Genomic DNA, 17,576 nt, shown 5'->3' on the forward strand with positions numbered 1-17,576 from the left:
GCAGGCTAACAGAATGTCAGGTTATATAGCGCCTTGATGTGTGGAGTACAAGTCACAGGAGGTTCTGTTCAAGTCTTTATAACACACTGGTGAGGCCTCATCTGGAGTCCTTGAGGGCTCATTGAGGGCTACAGGGGGCGAGTTATGAAGATTCAAAGAGCTGAGCCTAATATTTGCACTAAGTTTAGGTGTGAATACACAATGGGGGGGTCTGAAAACCAAAAGTCCACCTTATGAGTCGTAGTGGACTCAACACGATGAACATCCAGACAGTGTGCAGAGGCCATTAAGAAGGCTAACAGAATGTCAGGTTATATAGCGCCTTAACGTGTGGAATACAAGTCACAGGAGGTTCTGCTCAAGCTGGAGACCTGGGTGCAGTTTGGGTCTCCAGGCTACAAAAAGGACATGGCAGCACTAGAGAAGGTCCAGAGAAGAGTGACGAGGCTGATTGAGGGCTACAGGGGGTGAGTTATGAGGATCAGCAGAGCTGAGCCTAACACTTGCATTAAGTTTAGGTCTTGCTAGGTCTCAATACACAAAGGGAGGTCTGAAAATCCAAAGTCCACCCTTATTAGTGGGATTTAGGAGTCGTGGTGGACTCTAAGCTATTGACTGCCAGTCAGTGCTCAGAAGCCATTAAGAAGGCAAACAGAATGTCAGATTATATAGCTCCTTGATGTGTGGAGTACAAGTCACTGGAGGTTTATAACACACTGGTGAGGCCTCATCTGGAGTCCTGTGGTCAGTTTATGACTCCATAAAGACACGGCAGCACTGGGGGACGTCCTGAGGAGAGCGACGAGGCTGATTGAGGGCTACAGGGTGGGAGTTATGAAGACTAAAAGAGCTGAGCCTTTACAGTGATGAAGAGGAGACCTGACTGACGGGTTTAAAATGAGGAAGTGAATCAGTGCAGTGGGTTGAGATGGTGACTTTAAAATGAGGTCATCAAGAACACGGGGACACAGCTGGAAACTTGTGAAGGGTGAATTTCACCCAAACATCAGGAAGTTTATGTTCACAGAGAGCAACAGACACACGTGACCAAGTGGTGTGGTGGATGGGGGAGCTTTAGGGGACTTTCCAAACTTGACTTGATGTTATTTTAGAAGCTTGAAGTGGGTGGGATGAGCGAGCTCTTTAGGGCTGAGTGGCCCGTCCTCGTCCTGATTGTTCTTCTGTAGCCTAAGCTCGATGTCCCTCTATTTATATTAAACGGTCCTCTGATAGGACGTCACATTTTGTGTGCCTTTTCTTTTTTGTGCTTAGACAGTGAGGATGTCAACATAGACCCTCTTCTTGTAGCTTGGTGTCTCCCACCTTGATGCCCCTTCTGCCCACGTGTTGCGCTTTGCACTTTTCTACATTAAACTGCAGTCGTGCCAGACTCATGACTGGCATTTTCAGGGATATTCCCGAGTTGATGGCCTCTTTCTTGCCGCCCTCCCAGACAGGCCCACAGTTTTGTTGAGCTCCTGATGTCATAAACTGACGTGTGACTTTGCAGGAAGTTCTTTGTTGTTTCCGTCGACTCCACGGTGGGTGGCCTTCCGTGCACAGTGACGCGGCGGTGGGACGCGCCTTCCACTTCCTCATTCAGTGGTGCTTACTGGGACGTCCCGACACTTTGATGTCCTGTGTACCCCTTTGTGTGCCGTTGTCTCTTACGCCTTTAGTCTTCATTTTCTCAGGGGGGGGGTTTAATGACCCTCCCCCCACACGGTGGGCTATTTATATTCAGAGCGTGTGACCTTTACTCGAATCGCTCACTGGTAGAAACTTAAATTATTCAGCGAGCTCCAAATGAGAGGCAAGTGTGTCATCTGGGAACGGTTTTGACGCTTAACGGGTTTGAATTTTTTTACGCAAGCAGCGTCATTTGTATTTTTAGAAATCTACTTTTGGCAAATTATTTACTTTGGCTTTAAAAAATGAACTGTTGCAACACTTGGGTTATCAATAAAATACTTCTTGGTGTAGTAAGGGGGCGGGAAATCGTCTGATATCTGGAGAATGGGTTGGGGGGCTGAATATTTTTGCAAGGCACTGCAGCAGATCCTGATTTTACTTAATGACGACCCACCAGAAATCACTTACTGAAGAAAGCCAAGCGATGTTTACAATGGAGCGTCCCCTTAGGACAGTGACAGTGACACGATGCCCCCAGTAACACATCTGTAGAGCTACGCGTGACGTGTGCTCCGATATACACGGCTTTTACATTTCTAAGTTCACTGATGACCCACAGACATCAATCAAAGAGCAGGTTGGGTGGGCAAGAGATCCCCCTTTGGTGAAAAGTGCAGGATTGGAAAAACTGGGAGGAGTAGGTACAGGAAGATGCCACACAGCACTAGCAAGCACTGCGGTGGACCAAAGCTGGGAGTTGTTGGGTGGGCTTCCACACATCTTAGTAGATGAAATGACATTTTTAAAAAAAATGTTCCCCTTGTGTGCTTGTGACCCTGCAACGGCCACTCGCAACCCACCGATGCCAACCTGCGACCCAAAAGTGGGTCCAGAACTAGTGGTTGAGCAACACTGGACTAATAAGAGACATCCGAATCTGAATCTGAATCACTTTATTGCTAGCATGTGAAACGTAGCAGAAGTGACTCTGGTTAGCATACAAGACCAGACAACTCTAACCCACCATTAACCTGGCACTGTGCAAACCTCTCTACAAATACAAACCAAAAACATTTACAAACTACACACAATTATACAAATATCAAATAGTACAAGTTGAGCAAAAATAGACGGACGGCTCCATCACCGGTCACGTGGTACATGAGGAAGCCCACCCTGTGTGAGTCTATTTAGGATCTGAGCACTCCGAGATGGCGTGGCGCCTCCTCTGGGTTGGCAACTTAATGAACAGATGGCTGCCATCTTTTCTGCTCTCTTCTTCCCTCTGCCGATGAACAGATCTTTGAATGTTGGGAGACCACAGCCGATGGAGTTTCTCACCCGCTGCAACCGACTCTTAGAAAAGAAAGAGGAGACCAAAGGAACCCCAATGGTGATGGAGATGGCCACAGTGCTCTCAATGATGGTGTATCGTTGTCTTACTAACGTATCAATAAAAGATTTGGGGGGGATACTGCAACCCCATATGTCGTAATCGCTGTAAGGACGCATGTCTCAGATGGCGACACTTTCATTTAAATGAAATGCCGGGTAGGCAGGAAGAGGCGGGTTCAGGTGGGCGGAAACCATAAATGACATCACTGGTGGAGAGGCCGTCAGTCATCCGATCTGCAGAGGGAGGAATTTGAATACCCAGCCGCCGTGTGGATTGGTGAGGAATTACCGCCAGCACCACCAAAGCCTTTAAGGCAGGGATGTCCAGCCCTGGTCCTGGTGGTCCGCAGTGGCTGCAGGTTTTCATTCTCACCCTTTTCCTAATCAGTTTTCACCGCTGATGAACTCCTTCATTTTCGTAGCCCCGTTTTAAAGGATTCAGTCCTCTGATTGGATTCGTTTCTTCATTAAATAGCAGCCAATCAGAACTGAGGCGTGAAACGAGCCAATAGGTGACCAGCTAAATTAGGACATCAAACTCCAGCCAATATCACTCCAACCAGATCCTTAATCAGAAGTCGATTCTCTCTGTTAATTGAATATCAGGACTTGTTGCTGCTCTCGTTGTGCCCCCCTGCCCGTGTTTGTTAATCAGTCAGGGTGCGTTTAATCAAATCCGGGTGTGCCCAGTGTGGAGCGCCAGGCTTTGTGAAGTTGTTATGGCACCTCGAGCCTGCAATCGGCAAAGAGTCTTAAGCAGAAAATAAAGAATTGATTGGTTACAATTCTGTGATGTTTAAAAGAAACTGAGTAGAGTGCCTGAAATAAAATCAAACAATAAGATGAGACCATTTGTGGCGCCCTGAAGGCGCACTGTTTTTGCCAGCTCTTTGAATGGTGGCACCGTGGGGCCTACATGTGTGTGTCACACACTGAATGCTCGAGTCTTTAGTGTGCCATCTTGACGGTCTGCAGGCGTTCACTGCACGTGCTCCGTCCCTCCATCCATTTTCTTAACCCACTTATCCAGAGCAGGGCACAGGGAGCAAGGTAGGAAGAACACCTGGCCGGGGCAGAGGTGTATTACAGATGTTTAGCGGGCATTTGAGGATCTAGCGAATGTCAGAGCCAAGCGCCAGAGATGTGGGGTGCTGGAAACGGCTTGGCCCTTCTTAGGGCGGGATGCCAGTTCAGTGCTGAGGGCACCAGATCACCCACAGCCGAGTTTCTCGCTCTTTATCCGCTTTAGAGTTGCAGCACAAGTGTAATACGGCGACCAAAGGAGGTTTTTGATTATTTCAAGTGAGTCGACGGGTAACTCGGACCGAGCAAAGGTAGACAAGCAGACGTCTCTGACACTGAGAAGGCTTTATGAAACGGCAGAAATAACGGCGCCTTCAGAACGTGCTCCAGCCCGCCCGCCCCAAGTCACTTTGTCATGTTTTCTAATGTCACCACCTCGTGCTAAAATCATCTCGGTTGATTTATTTTCCCCCACACATCAAACAACACTCAAATGCCCCAATATGACAAAACAAAAACGGGCCTTTATTACAATATAAAAATGGAAATACTGACGAAAATACAGTCATATGCCAACTTGGGGCTCCATTTTGGACTGGCCAGTTGGCCGTGTGGTGGTCATCACACATTGAGGGTCTGTGGGTCACAGGTGACACAAACTGATTTTCAAGTCTCGGCGTCCTCGCATCAAACGAGTCCACGTAAGGCCGTGTTTATGGACCACTGCTGTTCGTGTCCCAGGTGGATTTGCAGTTGTTTGTTTGCGAGTGGGTCACCTTTGTGATTTTGGGGGGTGGGGGGGTGCCACGCCACGTCACGCTGCACCGCGCCACTCAACACGTTTTCCCATTTCTAACTTTTTTAACCAAGGGGGTGACCCCCCATCTTGCTCGTCTGACCAAGGGGGTGGTCTGCAAGTGCTGCTTGTGGGCTGCCGGCGAACTTAAAAAGGTGAAACTGGATGGTGGGATCCTTAAAGGTTGAGAGGCACTGGTGTAAGAGAGTGCAGTAACTTGTGCAAAACAAACCTTGAGGGGTCCCACAAGAGGCAGATGAGACCCTGTAAAAATGAATGATGATAACGTTCGAGTTATTACTGTGGCTGGTTTTGTGAATATTTACGCCTTGATGCTTTTCCTGGGTCTTAGTTACAAATTGCCTCAACACGGCTGGCCGAAAGTCCGCGCTTGACGGTACTCGGACCCTTTACTTACTGTTTATTTGTGACAGCCATGACAAGGCCCACACAACCAGATTTGGGGGATTTTCTGCCCCCTCCGTCAGTGGATGGCTATTTCCAGAGATGTTTGGTTGGCCTCAAGTCCAGGCTCTGGCTGAACCTCTCAGAACTGTCTTGTGTGGTCTTTACTTTGTGAACCTTCTGCCTCTGTTCTGAGGTCCACAGTGCTCTGCAGCAGGTTTACCTGAAGGATTTCTCTCTGTTTGACCCTCACTGGACCTCCCCCTGTCCCTGTTGCTGGCACCATCCTGACCTCACACAGGTGATGAGCGATGCCCCTTTTCCTGGAGACAGGATACTAATGTTGGGGTCAGCAGACCAGAGAATCTTGTGTCTTGTCACAGTCTGAGAGTTCCGTTGGTGGCCTTTTTGCAGACTCCATGCTGATTTTCGTGTCCGTCTTCCTGTCTGTCCCCTCTCCCATAAAGCCCTCAGTAGTAGAATGTGGCGGCGGTGCTTGTCCTTCTGGAAGTTTCCTGCCATCTCCACACGGGTTCTTCTCACCTCTCTTAACAAACTGGCCAGCTCTAGGATTAGTTGGTTCTTATTCTGTTTATCAGTTATGGAGGTCACGGTGCTCTGGGGGTCTCTTCAGTCCTGCAGCCCCCCTCAGATCGGTGCCTTGACGTGACCCTGTCTGAGCTCTGCAGGGAGCTCTGTGGACCTCATGGCTCGGTTTTCACTCAACTGTGGGACCCCCCTGTGGACAGCTGGGTGCCTTCCCTAATCTGTCCAGTCACCTGAACTGAGCACAAGTGGACGTGAAGCAAAGTGTCGAAACGTCTCAGTGATGGTCAGAGCCAAGGGTCCCAATACTTGGATCCGTTTTGTTTTATTTTTCGTAATTTCTAAACTCCCGTTGTCACTTTGTCATTCCAAAGTGTTGAGGGGAAAAAATGATTTTAGCACAAGACTGCATCAGAACATAATGTGACACAAGAGAAGGGGTCCGCAGACTTTGTGAACAGTACAGTGCAGCGAAGGCCGAGGTCTGGTCCGGTCCGGTGGGGTCCGGTCAGGTCTGGTCAGCCGCTAGCAAAAATAACGACCAGTGTTAGTGTGGGACATACAGGACAGAGAAAAGTGTTACAAAGTAAGCCCCCCTAACTCTGGGTGGTCATAGTGAGGTAAAAGAGAAGAGTCGCTTCAAATGTTTGGTGCAACATCTGAAAATGTGAGGAAGGTGAAGGGGCCGAGACTTTTTGTGACTCTGCTGTATTGTCATCCTTGAGAACTTGTGGTGATGGATGCTTAACAGTCCTAGCAATAAAGTTGGGTGTCTCGGGTTCAAAAGTGAATCGGAACAGAAATGTGAGTGCCGGAGAAGTGCTAAAAATAAATAAATCAATCAATCGGGAGTGGTCTAACCTCAGATACCGGGATGGACATTTGAGGAGTAAACCGCAAGACAAGGATTATATTTTTATATTATGGACATTGAAGGACCATCAACAACAAATCAAATCAGATCTCCCTATAGATATAAAATGCAATGTCTGTCTGCCTGTCTGGCTGTCTGTTTTTCACAAGAGAACTACATAATGGATTTTTTCTAGAATTTGCTTGAACATTCCGGTTGATTTCACAACTCCTGTCATTTTGCTAAGTATCAGAGTTGGGTTGCAGGAGCGATAAATGCGCACTAATCCAAGAGAGACGCGGCGAGCCGGATTGGAGGGGGCGGGGCCCTCCTCACTCACTCACGCACCAGCCTCCATTTGAGTTACTCTACCTCTCTCCACGTGTTGGAGCGCACCTCGCCTCTGCTCCACTAGCGATACCTGTTTGTTTGTTGATTGTTAAAGTTTGTCCTGTTCCCCTACTACGTGCACAGAGCCGCGGGGAACTGCTAGACTATATATTAAGTCCAACGTCTGTCTGTCTGTTCACTTTCACGAGAGAACTACTTTAAAGAGTTAGATTGGGATTTTTTTCCAGAATTTGCTTGAACATTCCGGTTGATTTTTGCGACTTCTCTCACCGCACTAAGAATCATAGTCTGCTTGCAGGAGTGATATATTCGCGTTAATCCGAGACACAGGCTGTGGGCCTGTGACGTCAGGAGTGGGAGGCTTTGGAGCGCACATCGCCTCTGCTCAGTCAGTGATACCTGGTAGTTTATTGATTTTTTTTTTTTTAAAGCTTGTCCTATTTTACTATTAGGTGGGTGGAGCCTGGGGACAGCTAGTTAATAATATATCAAAAAATTAATAGAAAAGTAAAGTTGAACAAACTGGACTTTACAGCTGCATGAATAAAAAAATTTGCCATGATGATTTTAGTTTAGAAAACAATTCAGGCAAATGACAACTTTCAGTAAGCAGAAGGGGGTCACAAGTTACTAGACTTTAATTACGTGTGTGATGTCACAATTGGACACAAAATTTAATTTACGTAAAGCAAAAAGTTCTCAAATATGTAGGTACGTGTCACCATTTGAACGTCAAACGGAAAATTGTGATTATCTCGAAAACGGGTCGTTTTTGGGGAAAAGATGCAAAGGGGCAATAAATGCTTAGAATGTGGTGCTTTAGCATAATAGGATGTGAAATGATCACATTTTTAATATTTTTGGGGAAACGTTTCAGATAAAGGACCACCACCGGTTAGCAGAAAGAGCTCAAAAGTTGATAGAAATCGATGTTTTGTATCTTAATACTTGTATGCAAAATTTGGTTGACCAAAGTGAAAGCGAACTCCGGTTACAGAGACGGACAGACACACACAGACAGAGACATAGAGACAGACAGACAGACACATAGAGACCGACACACACACAGACCAACACACTCGCACACAGAGACAGAGAGAGAGAGACATAGAAACAGACAGAGACAGACAGACAGACAGACAGACAGACACAGACAGAATTCCATTGATTGGTATTTTCGGACTCAGGGAGGTCTAAAACGTTGAGATTCATCAAAATCTCGAAATCAAATTTTTGGACGACTCCAATACTTTCGCTAAATTTCATATACGATAAAGTAGCGGAAAAAAAAGTCTGTTCTCTGTCCAAGCGCAGATGTAAGCGAAGCGCAGGGAGCCCCCATAGTGCACGTGTTTAAGAAGCACAAGGCTGTCCGTTTTACTCCAAACAGCGGCAGTTACAGGGGGGCTGGTCATGGAGGCGATGTGTAAAATACGGCCGCCCTACACACGAGTGTGGCGCAGAGCGGGGACCATTCCTGTGCACCCGATGTCCGCTTTCTGTAATGCGCAGACTGCCCTACGTGTGGACTTCATGGTGGTGGACCATTCAGTCGTGGGGGGCTGGCCAGGCCTGAAGAGAGAGAGAGTGTATGTGTGTGTGCAGCCTCAGGACGGTCCTCTCATTGATCAGCCCAGGTGATGAAGACGAGGATTTTGGCTGTGCCCTTCTTTCAGCTTGACTTCTGCGCCTTCCTCACTTCAGTGCCAAGCGCCATGAGAGTCGCCTTATCACAGAAATGTTCTTTCTCTTTTCCCAGGATCTTGTTCTGGACGGACTGGGATGCCCACCTTCCTCGAATTGAGGCAGCGTCCATGAGTGGCGAGGGCCGACGCACCATCCACAAGGAGGTGGACGGTGGAGGCTGGCCCAACGGCCTGACGGTGGACTACCTGGAGCTGCGCATTCTGTGGATCGACGCCCGGTAATTCAGTGGCATCTTCACAGTATTATGTGGCAGGGACTGCATTGGTGCTGGCATTGCTTTGTGATACCCTGTGTGTGTGGGCGCAGTAAGATTGTGCATGCCTCTTCATAGTATTTTCATAATAATATTTTTTCACATTTATATAGTGCCTTTCTCGCTACTCGAAGCCCTTTAGTGAGTGGGCAGCCACTTCAACTACCACTAATGTGCAGGATGATGCCATTTTGGTGCCAATCCACTCACCACACATGAGCTGTTAGGTGGTGAAGTGGTGAGAGACTTTAAGCCAATTAGAGGCAGGGGATGATCAGAGGGCCAGAATGACCAGGCCATGGTGGGCAGTTTAGCCAGGACATCGGGTCCCCCTACTCTTTACAAAGGATGCCCAGAGATGTTTAATGGTCACAGAGAGTCAGGACCTCGGGTTTACATCTCACTATGTCCCCATCACTGCACTGGTGGCATTGGGCTCCACATTCAGACCACGGGGTGAGTGCCCCCTGCTGGCCTCACCAAACACCAGTAACCCCAGCTTATCGTAGGTCAAGCGTGTGCTTCAGTGTGCCATGTGCAGGAAAGTGGTCTGTTGAGAGGGTGGTCATCACCTTATGGCCGTCTGTGTGTGTGGTTATTTCTGTAACAGCAGAGGTGATTGTGGGTATCACCCCATGGCCACTGCTTGAATGTGGGCCCTGACCACAGCAGCTGGCATACGGTGGCTGATTTTAAAGTTTCGCATTTGTCACTTATTCCTAAAGCTCTCATGTGTTCCTCACATCTGCAGGTCCGATGCAATTTACTCGGCGCGGTACGACGGCTCCGGCCTGATCGAGGTGCTCCGAGGCCACGAGTATCTATCACATCCATTTGCCGTCACCATGTATGGCGGGGAGGTCTACTGGACAGACTGGCGGACCAACACGCTCGCCAAAGCGAACAAGTGGACGGGACACAACGTGACTGTAGTGCAGCGAACCAACACCCAGCCCTTTGATCTCCAGGTGTACCACCCGTCCAGGCAGCCGCAGGGTAAGGACAGCTGGAGGGTCCTCCAGGATTTATAAGGACTCTCGGTGGTCCATGTTATGGTGTGTCATCTCAAATCCCAGACAGATGGCGAGAGTGGGCTTGGGGTGGGTGACTCGGGTTTATCTGTCAGGATTCGTCTTGTCGTTCTTCTGAAAATGGTGCGTGTGGTTCAAGAAGGTAACAGCATTGGGGATGTGGGTTTGGGGGGTCATTATCATCTCATGGAGTGTAGGAAGTGCCTGTGCCACGTCCTGGCAGAGATGCCTACTGAAGGCGACCATTGTAGTGAACGCCTAACGGCCCAATTACCTTTCATTCCCACCCACAGCACCAAACCCCTGTGCGGCCAACGACGGGCGAGGACCCTGCTCACACCTGTGCCTCATCAACTACAACCTGAGCGTGTCCTGTGCTTGTCCACACCTCATGAAGCTGCATCCGGACAAGAAGACGTGTTACGGTGAGTGCCAGCCTGAGTGACCGACTTGACTCCCACTTCCCGCTCCTCCTGATTAGACCCCCATTTCTGCCCTCAGAGTTGCGCCAGTTTTTGCTGTACGCTCGGCAGATGGAGATCCGTGGAGTGGACATCGACAACCCCTACTACAACTACATCATCTCCTTCACGGTGCCGGACATCGACAACGTGACCGTGGTTGACTTTGATGCCCAGGAGCAGCGCATTTACTGGTCTGACGTGCGCACCCAGAGCATCAAGAGAGCCTTCATCAATGGCACCGGAGTGGAGACGGTGGTTTCTGCAGGTAGGGAGGCGCTCTTAGGTTTGGGTGAGCCAGTGGGCATGCAGGTGTTAACTGTGCCCACGTGTCTCTCTTTCAGATCTCCCCAATGCTCATGGCCTGGCAGTGGACTGGGTATCCAGGAATCTCTTCTGGACAAGCTACGATGCCAATAAGAAGCAGATCAATGTGGCACGGCTGGATGGCTCCTTCAAGAATGCGGTGGTCCAGGGGCTGGACAAGCCTCATTGCCTGGTGGTCCATCCAATCAAAGGGTGAGTAGGAGCTAGAGGTAGTGGCATGGACACGCACGGGTACTGGTGGAGTCTTAAGTGAAGCGTGGGTGGGTATGGTGAGCTGCAAGTGTTGTGGCGTCTGCTCAAGCTGAGGCTGTCCAGGGCACCAGAGGCACAGTCACCGTGTTCTGCATTCTTCCTAGCTGGCCCAGATGATTGCCGTCTTTAGACCCATCTTGAGAGAAGCCCCCCTGCAGCTCCTCAAAGCCCTCCAGTCCTATTTTGCTGAATGTTTCCAAAGTCACCCCACTTGGTCTTGTTATTCCATGAGTCTGAGGGTCTTCCTCACGTTTATGCGGACATTCCCATCTGCGTTCTCGTTTAACAACTCACTTTGAAATAACACCAGGGTGTCACCACACCAGTGCCCCCCTTAATGAAATCAGCATGTCAAAATGCGACTCAATCCACATGTGACGTAAACCCTCATGGCACCCCTTAACGGCCCCGTTCCTTGTCCCATGTCTAACATCATGAACCGCAGTGGCGCTAACAGACCAGGCCATCGGAGCAACGGCATCAAAGACGCAGTTATGGATGCGCCATTAGTTTGTGATGCGGACAACTCCAGAAATGCCAGACAGATGGGCAGGTGTTTAGCATAATCCGATGAGGGGTTAGAAGGGGGGAACAATGTGACAAGAACAGGCCCCATCCATCCTATTCGCCTCCATTCCTCCAAGGTCTGATGTCCCCTGAGCTCCTGCTCTCCAATGCACCACTTGCCCAGTGTGTTCCACTATTTCTACTTGGGCCCTTTGGCTCAGTACTTGGTCGTGGCAGCGATGCCAGCCAGGAGTCATCTTGAATGAGATACGAGAAGCTTGACACTCCTGGATTTGCGGATTTTTTTGCCATTCATGTCTCTGCTGATCCTCTCGAGCTCCTCGGTCAGGTTGGACGGAGACCGCCGGTGGACGGCTCCTTTGAGTTCTTCCTCCAGAGATATTTAGTTGAGTTCTGGCTTGACCCCTCAAACACAGTGCTGTCTCTGTGCCGCTCTCGTGTGGGCTTTGCTCTGTGAGCCCTCAGCCCAGTTTGTGGTCTTTCGTGCTTTTTCCTTCTGGATTTCTCTGTGCTTCGGTCCATTCAGCTTTCCCTCGACTGTTGACTCCCAGCCCCTACATTTTCTGATATTCTAGTGAGATCTGCCCTTAACCAGTTTCCACTCTTAAAGTACCAGCCGGGACCCCCTTCATAATTTTAAACATGTCACTTAGGTCACCTCTTAATCTCTAAGAGATTAGCTAGTTCAGTCTCCTCTCACAGCTCGGACCCCCATAACTGGCCTTGTCGCCCTCCTTCTGGACTCTCTCTAGTGCTGCTGTGTCTGTCTTTGTATTATGGATTATTAAACGACACACCGCAGTCCAGCGAGGCCTCGTTAGTGACTTCTGTAGGATTAAGTGGACCCTCCATGACTTGAACCACCTAGTAGGAGATACAGGGCCCACCATACGAATGTACACCAGTGCAGGGACCGAGAAAGGGGTAGGGTGGTATGTTGTAAGGAGGGGGTGGGGGGTACAAACTGATGGCATTGAGAGAGACAGGAGGGCAGAACAGGGGGACATGTGCAGAAATGGCCTTGGCGGATCATGTGGGCAAAAGTGACAGAGGAGGCCCGGGCCGAGACCCCTTAAATGGAACTTAAACCTGTGCACAAACTGAAATGGGCTGAACTGGTGGGTGGGGTTTCCTAATGAGAATTTTAATAAAATGGTACCCCAGTAAAGCCGTGAGGGTACTTTTGAGACCACGGAGAGATGAGGACTAAGGGGGTTAATGGGGAGGCCTTAGGTCACATGGGCTGATTTCCTTCTCAGTCCCAAACACATAAGTCCCGTCACCTCTTCGGCTCCTTCAGAGTTTCCTCGTGACCACCTCTAGCGTCTGTGCCACGTCCGCCCTTAAACTTTCCAGCCAAGTTCTCGTCTGATTTCATTTTAAATGAACAACTGGGACCCTGTGGGCTCATTTCCTTGCTAACTGTAATCGCGCCAGTCGTGCTCAGCTCTTCATCTCCAAGGGTTTGACTCTTCAAGTCATAACCTCCTGCAGTCGGCCCGGTTGCTGCTCCCAGGACGTCGTCCAGCTTCTGCTTTGTCAGTTTGCTAACATGGAGACCACATCTGTACCCGATACTCTGGGTGGCGCCTCACTTGGCACCACAGGTAGTGATGACATCCTGTTGGCTTTCTTATTGTCCAGCTTTTTATGACCGTCTCCTGTTGTGGGGTTCAGAAACGCTTGAGGGGTGGCCTGTCGCCACGCACTGATCCTTTCAGTTGTTCCTATGAATGTCCCTTGTGCCTTTGGGCCACAGGACAGCAGGTTAGCCTGAGTGTGCCTGCTGTTCTCTCCATCTTTGCCTCGTCTCTCAGTAGCCCCTTCCACACTGGCATTCAGTCGCAACGTTGTACCCTTAGTGTAGTGCAAGTGCACCTCTGGGGGTCCGAGTCAAACCCACCTTCCCTGCTACGAGTTTGTTATATTGGACAAAGCAGAGGAGACCATTAAGTTGCTGAGGCTCGTCAGTTTCACTCTTAGCTTCTTCTTCATCTTCTTCTTTCAGTTGCTCCAATTAGGGTTCGCCACAGCGTATCATCTTCTTTCATATCTGTCTGTATTTGTCATCTTGTTCTGTTACACCCATCACCTGCATGTCGTCTCTCACCACATCCATAGACCTTCTCTTAGGCCTTCCTCTTTGCCTCTTCCCTGGCAGCTCTATCCTTAGCATCCTTCTCCCAGTATACCCAGCATCTCTCCTCTGCACATGTCCAAACCAACACAATCTTGCCTCTCTGACTTTGTCTCCCAACCGTCCAACTTGAGCTGACCCTCTAATGTCCTCATTTCTGTTCCTGTCCATCCTCGTCACACCCAATGCCAATCTTCACATCTTTAACTCTGCCACCTCCAGCTCTGTCTCCTGTGCCACCGTCTCCAGCCCATATAACATAGCTGGTCTCACTACCATCCTATAGACCTTCCCTGTCACTCTTCTCCACCCATTCCACCCTGCCTGCACTCTCTTCTTCACTTCTCTTCCACAATCCCCATTACTCTGTACTGTTGATCCCAAGTATTTAAACTCATCCACCTTCACCAACTCTACTCCCTTCATCCTCACCATTCCACTGACCTCCCTCTCATTCACACACATGTATTCTGTCCTGGTGTTCCTACTGACCTTCATTCCTCTCCTCTCATATCTCCACCTTTTCAGGGTCTCCTCCACCTGCTCCCTACTCACGCTACAGATCACAATCTCATCAGCAAACATCACAGTCCACGGGGACTCCTGTCTAATCTCGTCTGTCAACCTGTCCATCACCATTACAAATAAGAAAGGGCTCAGAGCTGATCCCTGATGTTATCCCACCTCCGTCACTCCTGCTGCAGACCTCACCACTGTCACACTTTCCTTGTACATATCTTGTACAACTCTTACGTACTTCCTCATACAATACCACAGCTCCTCTCAGTCACCCTTGTCATTTGCTTTCTTCAGGTCCATAAAGATGCAATGCAACTCCTTCTGACCTTCTCTAAACTTCTCCATCAACACCCTCAGAGCAGACATCGCATCTTGGCATGAAACCATAAAGTTTTGCTCTTAGCTAAGGTGTCCAAAGATGGCATCACCACCGTGTGCCCCCCTGCATTCAGTTGTGGATAGGCTTCCATCTAATGGCAAGGAGAGGTTTAGCAGCTCCAGAGCGCCCGCCATAACAAAGCGAGGCCTGAAGGGTCTCGGAGTACAAGAATACGAGGGGGGTGGGGGGGGGGTTGGTTTAGGAAGTGACAGCATTGAGGTGAGTGGGGGGGCTTATTAATTGGAGCTCACGCGGGGTCTAGTCGGACCTTGGCACAAACTGTGGCGTAGGGTTTTCCTATTTTTCCGTTGAAGTTCCCATGTTGAAGGCTCCAGGCTGTTTGCTCTGCTGATCCTTTGGCGTCCACGCCATTCTTCTTTATTGCTCAACAACAACAGCGTCATTCTGCCTTCCTGCTCTCTAGCGTGAAAAGTAACGGCGGCTGACAAAGGACGAGTCGCACCCCCAGCACTCGCGTCAAGGCGCCCCTTCTTGCCCCGCCCCGCGTCTCCACACATGTTGTTTTTCTTCCGCGCTCTTAAGTCTCCTCATCTGTTTCTAATAAATGGATTCTGCATCTGTCGCGCCCAGATCCCACTCATTCCTTTACATCCCTTGGGATGTGGTGTAGGGGAGTAGGGCATTGGGGGGGGGCAAGCTTAGGAATTTCACACTCCAGCCCTGCGGTGGCCCAGGCGGTGGATGTGAGGCCCTTCTGCTTGCGCCGGCCTCCTCAGTGGGGGGGTAAGGGGTCGGAAGCCAGGACGTCGGCCTTGAGAAGAGGGTCCTGCGGGTCCTTGGAGAATTTGTTGTGGAAGAGGCAAACTGTGGCGATCATTCAGGGGCATGGGTGCTGTTTTAAATAGATAGATAGATAGATACTTTATTAATCCCAATGGGAAATTCACAATTTTATATGCCAAAGTGACGTTTGATATGAAATTGGGCACCTAAGCGAGTCTCTGTGCGCTCAGTGGGGTGGGCGACACGGGCACAGAGTCAGATGACTGAGGTAACCGTACCCGCTGTAGTGATTAACGGAAGAAATGGACAATGTGAGAGGTGCTGAGCTGTAGGGAGGGAGGGAGTGGAGCCCTTGGCGCTGCCAGCGAGGTGTGGCCACTTAGTGAATGAATCGCTCTCTTTAACGTGGGCCGACTTGGCGGATGACTCCAATGTCCGTGCAGCGCTCCGTCTCCTGTTCAGCTTGGCCAAGTCTGGGCGATGACTCGCTGCCCTTCAGGGGCCAAGTTGGACAACATCCACAAGACCCGTCCTCATGTGACGGAGTGTGCAGCACGGCTTCTGGACCACTGCAGCTCTCTGCTGGCGGGAGTGCCGACCGGCATGTGCCACCCAGAAGCTGCGGATGATTCAAAATGCCACGGCCTGTCTTGGTGACCGACCAGCCGACATGGGCACACGTCTTCCCCTGTGTTCAGATCACTACGCTGGCTCCCAGTTGGTGGCACACGAGGCTCAAATCCTTCCGACATTCGTGGTGACACTTGGGAGGTCCTCTGCTTCTCCTTGACCTCTCAGATCTGCTGTTAAGAGCCGTCGGGCGATCCCACCACTGCGTGGTCTCAAGCGTCAGTCCAAGACCCTCTTCATGTGCAGCTCTGGGCTGGTGGGCCAAGCGAGGTGCCCACCCCTCCATTTGAAATCCTGACTCTCTTATTGCATTTAAGAAGTATATGAAGAGAGGAGTGGCAGATGGCCATTTTGGCTGGTTGAACACCACTCTTTGAAGTTTGTAATTTGACACCCTCTGGTGGGGGTCCATAAGGAGCTAGTAGAAGAACAAACATCGAAAATGACATCCTAGTTGTAATTTTTCACCTTGAAGTAATGTAAAACGATACACCACATGCTTAGATTTGAAGTTTGTCATTTTTAAGCATCTGGGAGTGGCTCTCAGATGGCTAGGACCACCAGGAAAGAGTCCTCTGTCAAAAATACTGTATGATTGTCCTTGAGGTCAGCAGGCATGGAAGTTTTCTGCCATCTCCACACGGGTTCTGTGCAGCTCAGGTTCTTGGTCACCTCTCTGAACTGATTGGCCAGCTCTAGTTATGAATCATAGAGACCACGGTGCCCGGGGGTCACTTCATTGTGGCAGCCCTCCTCAGATACAGTGTCTCGATGTCACCCTATCTGAGATCTGCCCACAGCTCCTCGGACCTCACGGCTTGGCTTCTCCCCCCTCCAGTCAGGTGTGTGCCTTCCCTAATCAGTCATGTTGATTGAATTGACCTCCGGTGGACTTCCAGCAAGGTGTAGAAACGTCTCGGTGATGGTCAGGCGTCCTAGCAAAGGGTCAATGTGAGATTTACATTTTTTTGTTATTTTGTCTCACAGTCGTGTTTTCACGCTGCCATTCTGGGGTATCGAGTGTTTCATGATGAGGGAAGAAATGAAATGAGTTTAGCACAAGGCTGCAGCAGAACAAAATGTGACAAAAGAGAAGGGGTCTGCAGACTTTGTGACGGCCCTTTACAGCATAGAGAAGGCGCGAGCCTCCCAAGTTGTTTTAGTGTGGGGAAGACAGCACAGTGAAGAGTATTAAAAAGTCTGAATTAGCTTAAGCCCCCTTAACTTGTGGTGTTGATAAGAAATGTAATGAGTTACTTCATGAGGTAAAAGAAAATAATAAATGAGAACAGTTGCATCAAGTTTTTAAAATATTAAAAATGTGTTTTTCAGTTTAAATGTTTAAAGTCTAAATATTCTTAATTGTAGTAGAAATGTCATTTTTCACCCTCTGATGGGGGTCCATAGAGGGCTAATAAAGGATCAGAAATCAAAAATGACCTCATATTTGAAATTGGTGACCTTGAAATAGTCTGAAACGATACCCCACATGCTTATGTTTGAAATTTGTCATTTTTAACCTTCTAGCTCGTAGTGGGCTCGGACCACCGGTCACATAAACATTTCATCACAATTGTGACCAGCAACCACAAAATGGCATTAAATGA

The 17,576-nt window shown here is 49.3% G+C and overlaps 1 protein-coding gene across 1 annotated transcript in view; it reads left to right on the top strand.

Annotated features, from left to right (window-relative positions):
- LOC114649218 (low-density lipoprotein receptor-related protein 1-like) overlaps nt 1-17,576 on the top strand; it is a 141,430-nt gene that overhangs the window by 76,496 nt on the left and 47,358 nt on the right. Inside the window, exons 26-30 of the mRNA XM_028798706.2 lie at nt 8,761-8,925; nt 9,713-9,957; nt 10,286-10,417; nt 10,494-10,721; nt 10,798-10,972. Coding sequence (XP_028654539.2) covers nt 8,761-8,925; nt 9,713-9,957; nt 10,286-10,417; nt 10,494-10,721; nt 10,798-10,972 — 945 coding nt within the window. The remainder of the gene's footprint in view (nt 1-8,760; nt 8,926-9,712; nt 9,958-10,285; nt 10,418-10,493; nt 10,722-10,797; nt 10,973-17,576) is intronic.

This window comes from Erpetoichthys calabaricus, chromosome 3 (assembly GCF_900747795.2).
Source record: "Erpetoichthys calabaricus chromosome 3, fErpCal1.3, whole genome shotgun sequence".
NCBI classification, from domain to species: domain Eukaryota; kingdom Metazoa; phylum Chordata; class Cladistia; order Polypteriformes; family Polypteridae; genus Erpetoichthys; species Erpetoichthys calabaricus.